General features: G+C 39.6%; 1 protein-coding gene across 4 annotated transcripts in view; it reads left to right on the top strand.

Moving 5' to 3' along the window:
• LOC139917980 (glutamate receptor 2-like) overlaps positions 1 to 6,798 on the top strand; it is a 129,998-nt gene extending 123,200 nt beyond the window's left edge. For 2 of the 4 annotated variants that reach the window (XM_078282751.1, XM_078282752.1), the window contains exons 18-19: positions 1,975 to 2,012; positions 3,397 to 3,466. In XM_078282751.1, coding sequence (XP_078138877.1) covers positions 1,975 to 2,012; positions 3,397 to 3,466 — 108 coding nt within the window. Of the gene's footprint in view, positions 1 to 1,974; positions 2,013 to 3,295; positions 3,472 to 6,663 lie in introns of those variants that run through there. The other 2 variants (XM_078282749.1, XM_078282750.1) reach the window with 2 other exon arrangements.
• The last annotated feature ends 8,724 nt before the right edge of the window (positions 6,799 to 15,522 follow it).

The raw sequence follows: 15,522 nt of genomic DNA on the forward strand, positions 1-15,522 counted from the left end.
TGCAATAAATGATGAGAGAGTAATAAGCGTTTCTCCCTCGGACTGCCAAGTTCGTTCTCCAACACCACTGAATATATTAAATGTTTTCTTTCAAAAATTGCGCACTCCGCCTTATAGAACCTGGGTTGCTTATCAACTATTGTTATTTTATTATACTTGTGGGCATAGCATCAGCTTCTTTGAATGCACAAAACTTTGCTGACTTGTGAGTTAATGCCCCAACTTTGTGTAAGGGAAGACACACAGTAGCCTTGGTAGATGACGCGCACGGCTTCAGCTGTCTATATTTGCCTGCCTGGTTTATGAATGCAAGGTTTGCTTGCTAGGCTGTGCAGTTTCTACAAAGTTTATTTTTATAACAATACCTTTTTTTTGTGTTTCTTCTTTGTTCAAATGTATTTTAAACTGTTCACCTGATGTATTTTCATCAGTCCATAATAAAAATAAATTATATTGTTAGCTTTTGCTTTTTGCTTTTACATCGGTGAATGTGATCATCAGCAGTCCTGCCGTCTTGGCCTGATGTTAAGTTAGGAAAAAATACAATTCTGGTACAAAGTGCTGCTTGTATGGCCATAACCAGCAGCACCACAGTAACTGCAAGGAAGGTTCCAGCCAGAAATTTTTTTTTTTTTTTTAAAAATCACAATATCAAGGGAGTTAATCGGCAATTATAATTTTTGTGAAAATAGTGCAGCCGTACTTTATGCATATTTAGGGGCCAGCCCCTGCCGGCAAATACTCCAGATGGTGGCGCTACAGCAGCGGTCTAAAGTTTAAAAGTTTAAAAAATCATAAAAAATCAACAATACATGTTACAGCTCTGTAATTTTCTGAGGTTATCGGCCCAAACAAGACAAAACTTTCATACACTGGTACCTATGAAGTAAACTAAATTATGAAGTCCACCACTCTGTTTTTATTAAAAACTGTAAAAGTAATTAAATCTAACTAGTCCCACATACTTTGCACAAATTACATGAAAATCACTACAGAGCATCATTAGACCTGCCCAAATAAAATTATCGTTGGGTTTTTCATTTAATCAAAAATTGAGCCCACAGCTCATCAAAACGTCTGACTGTAAATGGTACTGTACACAGCCACGGTAAATTGCTGCTTACTCGATGTCCAATCTTCATGTAAAAAATAGAAAATATGTTCCTGTCTTGGTAGATGAAATGTACAAAATGTCAGACTTCTATCTGAAAAACTGAATTTTTTAAAATGATTTGAATTCTGCCCTTATGGAAACCATTGTAGTCAATGGAAAATAGAGCATCTTTAAACATCAGTTTTTCGCTCATGGAGCATTCCATACTTGTATAAATAAATTAAAGACATCTCTATGTTGTCTAGATAAAGTACGCAAATTCTCAGAATCTTATCTTGAAAACGAAATACATGACACTAGTTTGAAATCTGCCTTAATATGGATGGACAGATCTTATCATGCACCCTGCTGGTTGCCTCAGTTATAGTGTGACGCCTCTCTTCAACCCTCTCTTCAAACCACCAGCAGATGGCTCAGTAAGCTCATGACTTGCCCTTGGTGTCAAAGGTTTTGAGTTGAAGTCCTGGGTGATGCTGAATAAATGCGCTGTTTGCTGTAACTCTCTTTTTCCTCTTAATGCTACATCTGGCCAGCCCCGTCCATGACTGCTTGCAGTCCTTGTTAGGGCCCGAGCACCGACCGGTGCGAAGCCCTATTGTAATGCAAGGAATTATTATTATTATTCTTAGGCCGAATGAATCGCATTTTTCAGGGGCTAAAGGTGCTCGGATAGTTGCGAAACTTTGCACATGCCTCAGAAGTGGTGAAAAGTAGATATTTTATGGCTCTTGCGCATGGTGTGGCAAAAAGGCTCAATAGCGCCCCCTACAAAATTTTAAAAAAATACCCCTCGCGGTACGTTTCACCAACATGTACGAAATCTTGTAGGCACATGTATCATGCCCAGACTTAAACAAAAGGTCAATAGGTCCCGTGACATAAACCCAACAGGAAGTCAGCCATTTTGAATGTATTGTGGCATTTTTGTGCATTTTTGGCCATTTACAGGGGTCATATTTTACCGAACTCCTCCTAGGAGGTTAATCGGATCCACCTCAAACTTGGTCAGCGTATATAACAGACCTTGACGATTAAAAGTTAGTATAAACTTGAGTTTTCGTCCAACGGCGTGGGCGTGGCGAGGCGTCGAATTTCCATGTTTCGCCACGAAACAGGAAGTGCTATGTAACTCAACTGTACATGGTCAAATCTGCCACAAACTTCACGTTTGCTAAGTGTCTCGGCCTGAACACATCTAAAGGCCAATATTCACTTATGGTCATAGCGCCACCTACTGGCAAAACAGGAAGTGCTTTGTAACTCGGCTGTACGTGGTCAAATCTGTCCCAAATTTCACATGTTTGATAAGTGTCCCGGCCTGAGCACATCTACAGGCCAATATTCACTTCTGGTCATAGCGCCACCTACTGGCAACACAGGAAGTGGTTTGTAACTGCACTGTACGTGGTCACATCTGCCCCAAACTTCACCTGTTTGATGACAGTCCCGGCCTGAACACATCTACATGCCAATATTCTGTTATAGTCATAGCGCCACCTACTGGCAACACAGGAAGTGGTTTGTAACTCGACTGTACATGGTCAAATCTGCTCCAAACTTCACACGTTTGATGAGAGTCCCGGCCTGAACACATCTACATGCCAATATCCAGTTATAGTCATAGCGCCACCTACTGGCAAAAGGAAATGACATGTTTTATAATGAAAATTCAGAACCGCGTCGACCGGTCGGTGTCCAGTAACGACGCCACGGCTGCGGCACACCCCGACGTGCGCGAAGTGCGAGGGCCCGATCATCGCTGCTTGCAGCTTTAATTTCTTATTATTTTTTGCTGTTTCCATGTATAGGGAGCAAAAAGGTGAAGAGGCTAACATTCATATATTGCAAGCACATTTTACAGAAAACAACCCAATTTAATTTATGTTTTTTACTTACTGTTTTACTGTTTTTTTGGGGGGTGAGTTCGCACACACTGTTGCTCTTTATTTGATTGCAATTCCCCTAGCACACAGAACTACAAAATCAGTCTTTCTCCCTCCCTCCCTTTCTCTGTCTCTCTCTCCATTCTAATACAAACTCATACCACTATGACTACTAACTACTATTAATGCTACCACTACTCACGCTATTACTATCATTAGTACTAGTAGTCATAAAAGGATCACGACTACTCATCATCATCATACAATTAATGATAATAACTTTATTTTTGTTATAAAGGTGGCAGCCAACACCTTGTCGTCCCCCCAGCACACAGGAAACTACACACACACTCTGTCTTCCCCTCAACACCCCCCCAACTTCAACCTGCAGTCCCCCAGCCACCAGCCAAACTACGCCACCTATAAAGAAGGCTACAACGTTTACGGCATCGAGAGCGTCAAGATCTAACAAGGGTAGGAGAGAGATGATTCACGGCTACAGTCTACCTCACCTCTGAGCCATAGACAGAGTTTAGCCAGTGCACCTTTCAATGGTATGCTCATGAAATTGTCTGGAATATCTAACATTGTTTTTGGGTTTTGAAGCCCATGCATTGTTCCACACCAGCACTCAACATCTCTGATGCTGCTTTCACATTATGGTGGTACACAGTACAACGGCAAATCTGATGCTTATTGTTTTCAATAGGAGAGCAACAGTAAAGTCCACCAACACTTTACCCTCTACGTCGGCCCTGAAGACACAACAGATGTGGAAAAATCTAGCCAAATGAAGCTACATACGTTTGTTAAACTGCTCTTGGAAAACATTTGTGTCTTCTCTTCCAAAAATGATAAGGTAGTGCTAGCTTCTGCATTGCAAAAAATGCTCATTTCATGATATTTTAGTCAAATTATCTCACTGCACTGGCAGATAATCTTGCTGGTTTCAGTAAATTTCACTTGATTCATGCCAATATGATGAAGGCTACATTATCCTGAAAAAAAAAAGTCAAATTTGTTGAAACCAGTAACATTATCTGCCAGTGCAGTAAGATGATTTCACCCAAAAAAAATCCATTGTGGCGATACTACCTAGTTTGGCTTATTTTCATGCCACAATGTGAATGCAGCACTAGTTCTACTGGACTAACTCTGTTTATGGCTGTGAATCTCCCTGCCTCTGTTCACCCATCACCTTACTACTTCTCCTCCTCTCCTCTCCCCACCTCTCCTCTCCGCTGCAATCCTCTTTTCCTCTCCCCTCATCTCATCTGTCCAACTCTCCTCTCCTCCTTTCCCCTCCTCTCCTCTCCACTGCACTCCTCTCTTCCTCTTCTCCTTTCCTCTGCTCCTCCCTTCTTCTCCTTCTCTTCCTTTTTCTCTCTTCCTTGTGCTCTCCTGTTTCTCCTCCTCCTTTCCTCTATTTCTCTCTAGCCAATCATCCTCTCAGTGGACAGACTCATTAGCCAATCATTCCCAGCTGTACTAATGTCAGTCTTTCATTAGCCAATACCATCTAGCACCATGACTTTCATTTAGAGGACGGGGTGGTTTGGATTGGCTTTAAACTGGCAGCATCATCAAACACTTGACACTTGCTCAGCTGAGGTGTCAGCAGCCCATCAAAATGATGCTATTTTGCAAATGGAACAAATTCAGTGCACCGAATCCAACTCATTCAACTCACCAAGCTGTAGTGATGTCAGTCACCCATTTAGCCAATCATTCTCCCGCAACAGTGTTGTTGTGGTGATGTCATGAGGTCCGTGATGTCGTGTTTGACACGGTATTGTACTGCACCAAAGAATAACAGTACGCAGTACCAAAAAGTGTGTTCAAGACAACTGGAAAGTGAGACGTTTCCATCCTCCAAGCCAGTGGGATGAACAAGGAGAGGATGGTGATGTCACTAGAGAGCATCACTTGACATCACACTGTCCTAAGAGTTCCTAGTTGTCTTGAATGCTTCCATAGACTACCATTAGTTGTCCATACTGTTGGCTATACTGTACCATACAAACATAACCTACTACATGGCTTTTACATACACAACATGCTTCATACTTGCTTAACATAATGCTACATGACTTGTTGCATATATGAATGATAATGTCTACTATATGATTGATGTGATTGATGCTTTTTGTTTATTTTGTTTTTCTCTTAAAGGGGCACTTCACCAAAACAAAGCTGTTTTACTATGCACATAATCTCACACATTTCTTTAAACAAGCCATGCAGGAAGAACTTTAGTCCATGTAGTTTATGCAGGTCAGTGAAATGATGAAAATGAAAACACTGCGTGGTCTAAATTCTCATAGAGGAATACTGTTGGAAATGTAAAGCTAAAATGTTTTATATACTTTACTTTTATATAATTAAATACTTTTCAGTAAAGGCTGGAACAACATAGATTGCAGATATTAGCATGTGAGTCAAGTGCACATCTTCCCAGCCAGATAACAGAGGTACTTTCATTCAATTGGGAAAGACATCTTTTGAAAGGGTAACTTTTTATAGAGTTCATCTATATTATGGGTGAAATGGCCCTTTAATAAGTTGGCTAAGACGGGCATATTCATGCCCAAAGCTTTTGACGACTTGACTTTGGAAGGTATTCCACTTCCTGAATTTATTTAATTGATTCCAGTCCTAGTAATAAGTGCCAGGCCAATTATGATCTGGGTGCTTATTTTGAAGGCAATCTTCACCCAAAAAATACTTCTTTTGGAGAGTTCAGTATTGATTTGTGATCAATACTGATTGAACTGCCAAACATGATCTGAATAACATGCAAATTCCATTTTAGGATGGATTGCTTCCCTGGTTCATTTTGGTGAGAGGGATGCAGTTTGGTAATTTGTTTAGCCTCTTAGCATAGCATTTTATGGCTTCGGTTCGTTCAAACTCGGAGTGTGCTGTGATGCTGTGACTAGAGGGACTGTTCACATGTGCCATTTTTTGTCCTCAGTTGAAATAAATTTAATGCTTACCAAGAGGGATGTAAAATGGCAACCATTTTCTTTTACATTTGACATCTATATGCTCCAAGAGGGTGATTCTTGGAGTAAACAGCGCTCTGAAGTTAGCCTACCAACACTAGGCTGCTGCAGGCTTAGGCACATACTGGGAATCGAAAATACTGCCTTCAGTGTCCACACAGCTATTAGCCATCATTGACATTACATGGGGCCTAGCACTGTATTCCCTATCAAAAACAAACATAAATTGATTATAATTCAAATTGTGTCTCTGAATAGCTAAACACGAGTCAGCAGAAAACTGTATTGTCCTTCTGAATGTCACCTGACTTTCAGACGGACAGTACAGTTTTCAGTAAGGAATTTTTCGTTATTACTAAAACACACACACCTACAATGTACTAGATAGGCATCAAATTCTGAGCATCAGTTACTGTGTCCAGGGTGTGTGGCCCTTTACTGGTTAATAATGAAATTAACCATTATGAATCAGTAATATTGCATTATGTTTCTGTTCTAGGTTACCTTCAAAACAGTCCCATCTGTCAATCACATGATGATGATAATGATCGGTTAATTTTCTGATGTTACAGGACTGGTTAGCCACAAAGAGCGGCTGTCTGTCTAGTTAGGGTTATGGGTTCAAAATGATAACATGGTTCATATGTTTCTCTCTGTATAGATGACATTTACAGATGCAATGCGCTCCAAAGCTCGTCTGTCAATCACAGGATCGACCAGTGAGAATGGTCGTGTCCCGGTGGCCTACCTCCGCCCAGGATTACCCATGAGTCTCAGCATGACCGACCTGTCCTGACCACGCCCGAGCCAGTGCCTTACAGCCAATCAACACACACCCCACATCCTACCTGACACCCAAAAAGTGAATGGAAATGCTTGTTATTTACTCCATTAGCCAATCACTAATCACCAAGGATGAGTCAACTAATCAACCCCAACTCTCAGTTCACAGTTTTGCTAATCATATTTCTCTGAAGACTCCTGACCACACCCCCTAATATCAGGATTGGACAAAATTGGATGGATCTTAAGACCCGCCCACCCGATAAGTCAATGAACTGACCAACCAATGGCCTGGTGGTTTCCACAATGATGAAAAACAAACAAACTATCAAGCACAGTGGACCGTTTTCTAAACAAAACAGACAGCTGGTTTCTACGATATTTTGAATAAACAGTGTTGCCATGGAGACGCCTCGTGTAAATAACAAGGACAATAACAAAGCTGATGTTCACGCGACAATGACATCAATCAGGGATGTGATCAGGAAACACAGGGGTAAAAAAGCAGAATCTCCATTGAAATGAATGGAAGTGCTGTGTACAAAAACACTGAAATCCTGAAAACTCATATCCATGAAATAATAGTAACTATGATAACAGATAGTGTGACAATGATGTTATTGATGCTAATTGTTTTCCTTGTTTCTGCCTGAAAATCCCTCATTAGTAGAGACTCTTAGACTTAAAACCCGACTAATGCATGGACTGGCACATACACATACACACACACACACACACACACACTAACACACACAAAGAACCACCTATACACTAACACAGATACACACATGCACGCACACTGTTTTGTTGCCATATGAGAGTTCTGAAGCCAACTGGATGAGGTGCCAAACAGACTGAGAACCAATCAGAGCTCTCCATGCTCAGCCTACAGCCAATGGCAGCTGCTGATACTGAAACCTGAGCCAATAGGAGCTGTCACTGCTATGAGATGGACAAAGAAACTGTGAACAAAAATCTTCCTTTTGATAAATACACTGCACTGATGATGACAATGAAGATGCTGTAGGAGTCAGAGGAGGAGGATGAAGAGAGCGGCAATAGAAAGTTTGCATGTCACTTTTGCTTATTTTAGCTTTTTGTTTAAGATGAAGATGTCAGCCTATAGCTTTGTGCTTGGCTGTATTTTAGTGTTTAACAATAATAGTAATAAGAATAATATTAACAATATTAATTACAGTATTGATGTAGAAGAAGATTCATGTTATATTGAGTGTATGCTTAAAGGAGGCTCAGTCTGCTTTTTTTTTTCTTAACCAGGCAGCTTTAATAGGAAAATCTTTCTGTATTTTCACCTCAGTAAACCAATGAGTACTGCTGGCAAGAAGCTAGGTCATTAGGACAAACAGCAAAAAGCTTTTCCCACAATGTGATAAATGCCTGGTAAAGAAAGAAAATAGACTGGAATTGGAAAATGTCAAGGTATCTGCTTCCATTTTTTTTTATATGGATTCCATATCATTCTTGTTGTGACAGTGTGGTAATTTTCATGGGGTTTTCATGATGTTTAAAATTATATCTCCAGATGATGAATTAACACAAAATGGCTCCCACATATATCAACCATGGAAGGAGATGCCAAACAAGTCAGTGCTTCTTAAACCATGGTTAAAGCATAACTCCAGCCATTTTCCACATGGACCCTATTTTCCCTTTACTTTCCATGATACTAATCAATTCTGATCTTGCCAATTGCTTTACTACAGAGCTACTTATGTCTTGCTTGCCTGTGTGTGCGGCTCTCTAATATAGTCCTAATGGGCCAATGGACACTCCAAAAATGACTTAGGCCGTGGCCACACTGATCCGTTGTGTCTGTCCATCTTCAATGAGAGCTGTCTGTTGTCCGGGCAGAGCTGATGACGCATCCGTTTCCGTCAGATTTTTCAACTGTCCGTTTTGACAGACAGAAAGTTCAACCCAGTTGAACTTTTTCTGGATGGACAGATTCGTCACCGCAAATCAGAGGCGTCCTACTTTTTTTTAAAATAGCAGCGAACACGTCGACGTTCCAAAACAGCCCAACGGACAGAAATCTATCCATTAGTAATTCTGTCTGTTTTCTGACGGATCAGTGTAGCCTTAGACCCACATGTCAAAAACAGTGGCATTGCCCTTTAATCGCTGGTCATAAAGTTCTTTAGGAATCCACTATGTGAATTCTATATCTAATCCTCTATATCTAATCCTCTGAACCATTCTATTGAACTATCCTATAGATGATAAAGGGAAAATCCACCCTAAAAAAAGCAGCAATGTACTTTGTATTTCTCGGTCCATTTTGTTGTTTGGTGGTGTATTTTTCTTACTCCCTTGGACAACTAGTCAAACCGTAGACATGTAACATCAATGTGACATGACACATGACATTTCCAGCGCAGCTACAATGGAGTTGAATAGCAGAACAATTTTCAACTATCTTCAACGGTAAATGTCAAGTTTTGGTGTCAGCCCCGCAGAATCAAGGAACAAGGGCTTCTTACTAGACTCAACAGACCTGACAAAGCCCACTGGGGTTAAAACATCTTGCTAATTTAAATTAATAAAGGTACAATGCAAGCATAGACTGCAGATTCTACATATAATATTGGATTTTACTTTAGCCCAGCATCAACAGATGATGTGTGTGTGACTAAAACTTCACTTCTTTCTAGATTTACCATTTTGCACCGACGTTCAACAATCATACATGGAGAAATCCATCCTAGAAGAGGAAGCAATACCAATTTCTCCACTGACTGTAGCCTCTATAGACCCCTCTAGATAAGGGGCGTGACTTGCTTTCTTGCTCTCACTGTTACTGTTGCTCTGTCGACCTAAGAAGACGATCATCCATATTGAAGAGTATTGTCCATATGTGAGTTAGTGAGCTTTGAGACCATACCACATTGTTTAAACAGATTGAAAAACATACCGAAAAGTTGCTGTGTGATTGCACTTCCAACAAGTGTAAAAATCCTGATCTCCAGTTCTTAGAAACGTTAGCAGTTTCCTGCTAGCTTGCCATCTAGCTATTGAGTGGGTGGCTGATTGGACAATGGAGTCACTTATTCAAGTCATAGACTGTAAAAAAGATGGACGTAGTGAGTGTGATGTCACCCATAGGTTTCTGAAGGGCCGTTTTGAAGCCAAAAGATTGGGTTTACGATCACCACCATGTTGACATTTTTTGGAGCCGGTGCAGCCAGAGCGAAGTTGAGGGTTTCTACAGAGTCACAGCTCCGCCTGCTATTGGCCTGTAATCGGCGACCTGTCGATCACTGGACAAGCGACCACTATGAGAAGTTGGGTTGTGGTCCCATTGACTTTTTGGAGTCTTTTTGGAGCCAGCATTTACGTTAGAGGAATTGCAGTTTTCAGCCACTTCCTTATTGGCTTCAAAATTCACCTGTGGTTTTGGCCGCTTAATTCAAGTTAGCAGCATAGGTAAACAGGATTGCCATCAAAACCAAAATAATGAAGCATTTACTTTTTACTAACCTGGTTCGATCAAGTAGGTGTATATGTCGAGATATGTAATGTCTGGTCACTGAGTTGGGTCATTGATCCACTTTGAAGGAGGGAGACTGAGGCTGTGTGATGAAGGCTGACCAATAAACCTTAATTTTTCCATTGCGAATGCTCAAATTCAGGCAGGGTCGCACAGTAATCTAGGAACATGTCTTTCCTAATTTACTTAATTTAGTGAACAAATACTTAAGCGGACTGATCAAACTCCTCTGATGAAAACACACCAATAGTCTTCCACTTTCTATCCCTCAAGTAGAGGTGTAGTTGTGACGTATGTGCCGGTCTGATCTATATGTAAGACCAACAGCTGACCAAACAACATCTGCACGTTCAGGCACATTCTCTGGGGGTTGTCAAAAAGTATTCTGGGAAATTAAGGAAATTAAGGAAAGTGGGTACACGAAAAAAAGTAAATTACAACACTTAAAAAAATAACTCCTGGAATGCATTGAACATCACAGAATCATGATATGTAACAGTGTAAGAGTATCCAAGGGGTGATTTTTACTTTGAACTGTGGTCCAGTAGGCAGAACAAGCTCCACATCTGGGTATCGGGTATCTTTTAATGAGCCTGGCTCTAAGTTTGGCTCCTGAACTTATGCCTTGAACTCACTTTGAGTTTTCATTTGGATTCTTAACGGGCTTTTTGACTGTAACTATCAGGGCTGCAATGACTACTAAATTGAGAATAAAACTATTCCCTGATATAACATGGTGTCCAAAACAAACCAATTTGGCTGAAAAGTTGCCAACATGGCGCCCATGGTGAATCCTGAGGTGCGTTCAACACGGCACTTTGTTGGTGAAACATAAGGTTTGGTGCCAAGGTTTGTTAACATTCATGTACATCAGAAGACTGACTTGGGAGGCAGTGGACTGTCTGATATCAAAGCAAAATTCATCATGGAACAGTAATTAAACTGTTATCAATTTTTAGACCTGTACATTTCTGAATCATCTGTTTTCTTGAAATATTAAGTAATTAGTAGTGAGTACTATGTTTTGTTTTCCAAAATGGGTATGTATAACCCCTCCACTCCACTTTTATACTGTCTTCAACTCACTACAGTTCACCTTCCTAAGTGTTGGGTAAAACACTTCCAAAAAGTAATTCTATTACATGTCTATTCTATGTTTCAATTTAAGTGATGGGCTGAAATTGCTATTAATTGCTTTGACAAACTCTAAAATGCCAAAAATATTAATAACTAGAAACCACTCGGAGAGTGCAAACCTTCGCCAATGCTGAGTAATTCTCCAACTTGTTGCGACACAAAGTTAAATTGATTTCTTGACCCTGCAAACATACCCTGAGAATATGGAAACAAGTCTCTGAATTGATCCACCTCTGGACCCAACACTAAACAGAACATAGAATGCTAATAATGTTAACATGATACTTTGAAATTTTGAAGTTTAGTGTATTTTTCTTGACTACACACTTGCGTGGAATGAGGCACAAAGTGAGGAAGCATTTGCTCAATTGTATTTCTGGTCTGGTGAAGATACAAAATGAAATTCAAGATGTCTGGATATCATGTTATAATACTGCATTTATTAAGACGATCTGTGTATATGTCCCACTGCTTATTGACAGGTATAATGACTGTATATACTGTATAAGCCACTGTTACTCCCTCTCCACCACTGTTTGTAAATGGAATGTGTGGCTACTGAATTATTTTTTAGATGTTTTTTTTCAAATAAAGATCAATTATAATCTGTCTGTACTTTATGTTTGATTTTTCTTTTACGTATTATCAGTATTAGCAGTATAGGCAGGTAAAAAGCAAATGTAGATGAAGACTTTCAAGGGTAGAAGTTCAATGGAGTCGTCACGTAAACCCTGTGGTGTACAGATGGAAATAAAGACAGTGAGTTTAATTGCCAAATGCATATGCAGATCTTTAGAAAAGAGATGATAGCTGCAAGCAGCAATACGGCGACCGGGCTCAGTCTACATTTTTTAGTATTCATTCAGAATTCTTTGTAAGCCTATATAAAATCTAAAACAATTGCAAAACAATTTAGTCAGGGGAAAGAAAGAAATAATAAGAGAATGATTCTGAGCATATTCAAGTTTGGGAATTTATTTAAAAAAAATCAGGATTTGAGAAAAAAATTGTTTTGAATGTGGTTCCTCTCTAAATGATTTTCATTCAAGTATGCTAAATTTCCCATTCATTTCTATTATGAAATGACCACAGAATTAAAAAGAAAATTGCCAAAATTATACATTTTAAGATAAATGGATGAAATTTACCATGTCATCTACAACATGTCTTCACACACAATATTTATGAGAAGATACGGAAAAAAATAACTAAAAAGTACCATTTAAATCATTTCAACGCACTGTGGGCTCAATTTTTGATGGATCAAAAATTTATGTATGTATGTATGATGAAAAATCTAAACCCACCAATTTATTTGCCACAGTCAAAAGCTAGTACTGTCTGTTCTACTGCTGGTTTGCCTTACCTCCTGGTCCTGGAAGTCATAGGCTCCCATTGTTTTGAAAAATACATTATAAACAGCTTGCAGAGACAGACTGCTGCATTTACTAATGGAATCCATCATTTAAAACAACAGGTGCATTGTATTTTTTTTTTACCCCTTTAATGGTCTCACCAAGAAATAAACAACAAAAAAATATATATACTGTATATATTTTTTTAATACTCCTGAGCCCTGTTCCATAAAGCGAGTTTACCAAATAAGCCAGGCTTCTTTCGGTTAGTCTGACTCATTTTCAGTTGATTCGGTTCCATAAAGCAAGTTCAACATAGTTCAAGCCCAGTTACTATGGCAACTTATGCTGGGAAACTAACCTGGTCCGGGGCAGGCTAACTGTCAGGCTAAGCCTGAGTTGTTGCTTAACCAGAGTTCCTGTAACACTGACCCCACGGGAAAGCCATGATTTTACCACTGACTTTCTGGCGTGCTGCCATATTATTTTACTTTATTAACCACTATCAGTCAAAAAATTAAAGTTCATAGAAAATCAACTTAAATAAATAATAAATAAAATAAATTATACAATGATAAATGATAAGATATAGACCTACGTGTTTAATTATATGGTATGTGATATCAAACATTTAGGCTTATGCTACATAAAATATGTCTCAATCTAAATTACCCCAATAGAATGACAATAGCTACATAAATAGTTAACAGTACAATTGCAAAAAATTATATTGACCAGAAATGTAGTATCTAAATCCATATGCCTCTATCCTCTATTTGCCAGATAGGAAACCATGTTTAAAAATGTATTGGTTAATGTATTGGTTAATACATTTAAAACAATGTCAAAAAGTAAACTTAGATGTGTTTAGTGGGTGTATGGTTTTTCAATCAATACAGTAAAGGTCTCTGAATAAGGACCTCAACCCATGTGTCATTCTTTGTCAGTCATGGCGTGTCCTTTCATTGATGAGTACTAGGTGGCATGGATTCAGATGCTGTTCCCCCCTCTATTCCCTCAATGACTGGCCTCCCCCTGTTCAGCTCCTCTGCAGGAGTTAAGTGTGCTGGTGGTGGCTGTTTAAAAGTTCAGCATTGAGGTGCTTACATTCATGATTTTGCATAGGCATACTAACCTAAAATCCTATTATTGGGAATCGCGAGAAAGTTTCAGAGCGACAGACACAGAGCGTCCCCGTAACCATAGTAACTCACTCTCACTCCTGCCTGCGTGTGCACGGCGCGAGAAGAGAGGGAGAGACGCAGAAGAGCCGCGGACTGAGATTACTCTGAGCACCATGCATGGGAAAAAATTACAATATAATAGATTTGTGTATATTTCTCTCTATTCAGATGGTCTGAATAACTCTCTGCTGCACGGTGCTGCTGTCTCGTCTCGTGCGCTGTCAGTGTCAGTGTAATCGAAGGTGCCGGAACGCCGTTCCGGATCGTTCCGGATCGTTCCGGCCCACTTTAACCCCTGCGTATATATTAAACGAGTGAACATATATACATTTGCAGCCTTGAGGTTTGATAGCTATGTATTCTTGTATAAGATATTTTAATAACCTACAGGTTTTCTGTTCTTACTAACTGTTTGAATGCATTGTGCCCAAGATTTAATTTGGTTGTATCAAAATATTTTATTACATTTTAACTTAGTTGCTACTTACGCATTCAATTGATCAGCAATTTCTTGCCAGGCTTTCTCTCTTGTTTTGTTTATGGCAGCTGTATTACCTTTTTTGGTTATTATATGTTTCATTTCTTCATATATTTCTACTAATAAGCGCCGCTCAGTGGCCGTGAACATCGCCTCTCTCTCTTTACCGTTGCTTTTTGCCATGGTGTATCGATTTGATCCATGATCGACCTCTCGGGCTGCTTAAGAATGGCGTGCACACGCAATTATCTTGACTACTTGAACCTGTCTTGAATTAGTCTGATTGCGTGAACTTGAATTGAGCTTTATGGAACCGCTTTAGCCCCGACTGATTTGTTAGGTTCATTCAAGTCAGGTTTTGGATTTTAATCCCCACTTTTCTTAGCGCGCTTTATGGAACGGGGCCCAGGGTCAATAGTAACAATAAACAATGTTTTGTGTTTTGACTGACTGTCACGGGGATGCCCGATGCCCTATATTAACATACACCGCCAAACATTACTTGCATTAACTTTCATTCCTTTACCATAGATTACATCTTGGCGCCACTAAGAGATGTTAGTTAAGTGTTACTGTGTTTTGGTTTTGATTGTTAGATTCTCGCATTTTCATTGTAGTCTGTGTCTCACTGCAGTGTTCCAGCCATACTGGGAGGCCTACCGGCATTGGCGTTATTTAACATTCCCGCCTGCATTGTTGACGTAATTCCGCAATCTTTATACATTATATAATTCATTCAAAAGTTAAATAAAGAAGCGGAGACATTTCATTATTTATCATGTTTAATGAAACAGTTTGCAAATTACTCTTACCCCGTGTATTTTTCTTCTCCTGCACTTGGCAGTTCCAGTTTTAGACCCAGAGTGCGAAACTGAGGCGGAGGGGTCCAACCTCATTTGTAGAGAGGGGTGACAGTGGAATGTGCCAAGTGTGGTTGAGTAGAGGGGGGTCCAAATTGATAAAAGTATACATCTATTTTTTTATGCATCAGACTGATGATAGGGTCATTGCAATTTATTATGTGTGTCACATAGTTATATCAACGTAATAATAATTGTATTGAATCAGACCCTTG

Source organism: Centroberyx gerrardi, chromosome 3, assembly GCF_048128805.1.
Source record: "Centroberyx gerrardi isolate f3 chromosome 3, fCenGer3.hap1.cur.20231027, whole genome shotgun sequence".
Classification (NCBI taxonomy): domain Eukaryota; kingdom Metazoa; phylum Chordata; class Actinopteri; order Beryciformes; family Berycidae; genus Centroberyx; species Centroberyx gerrardi.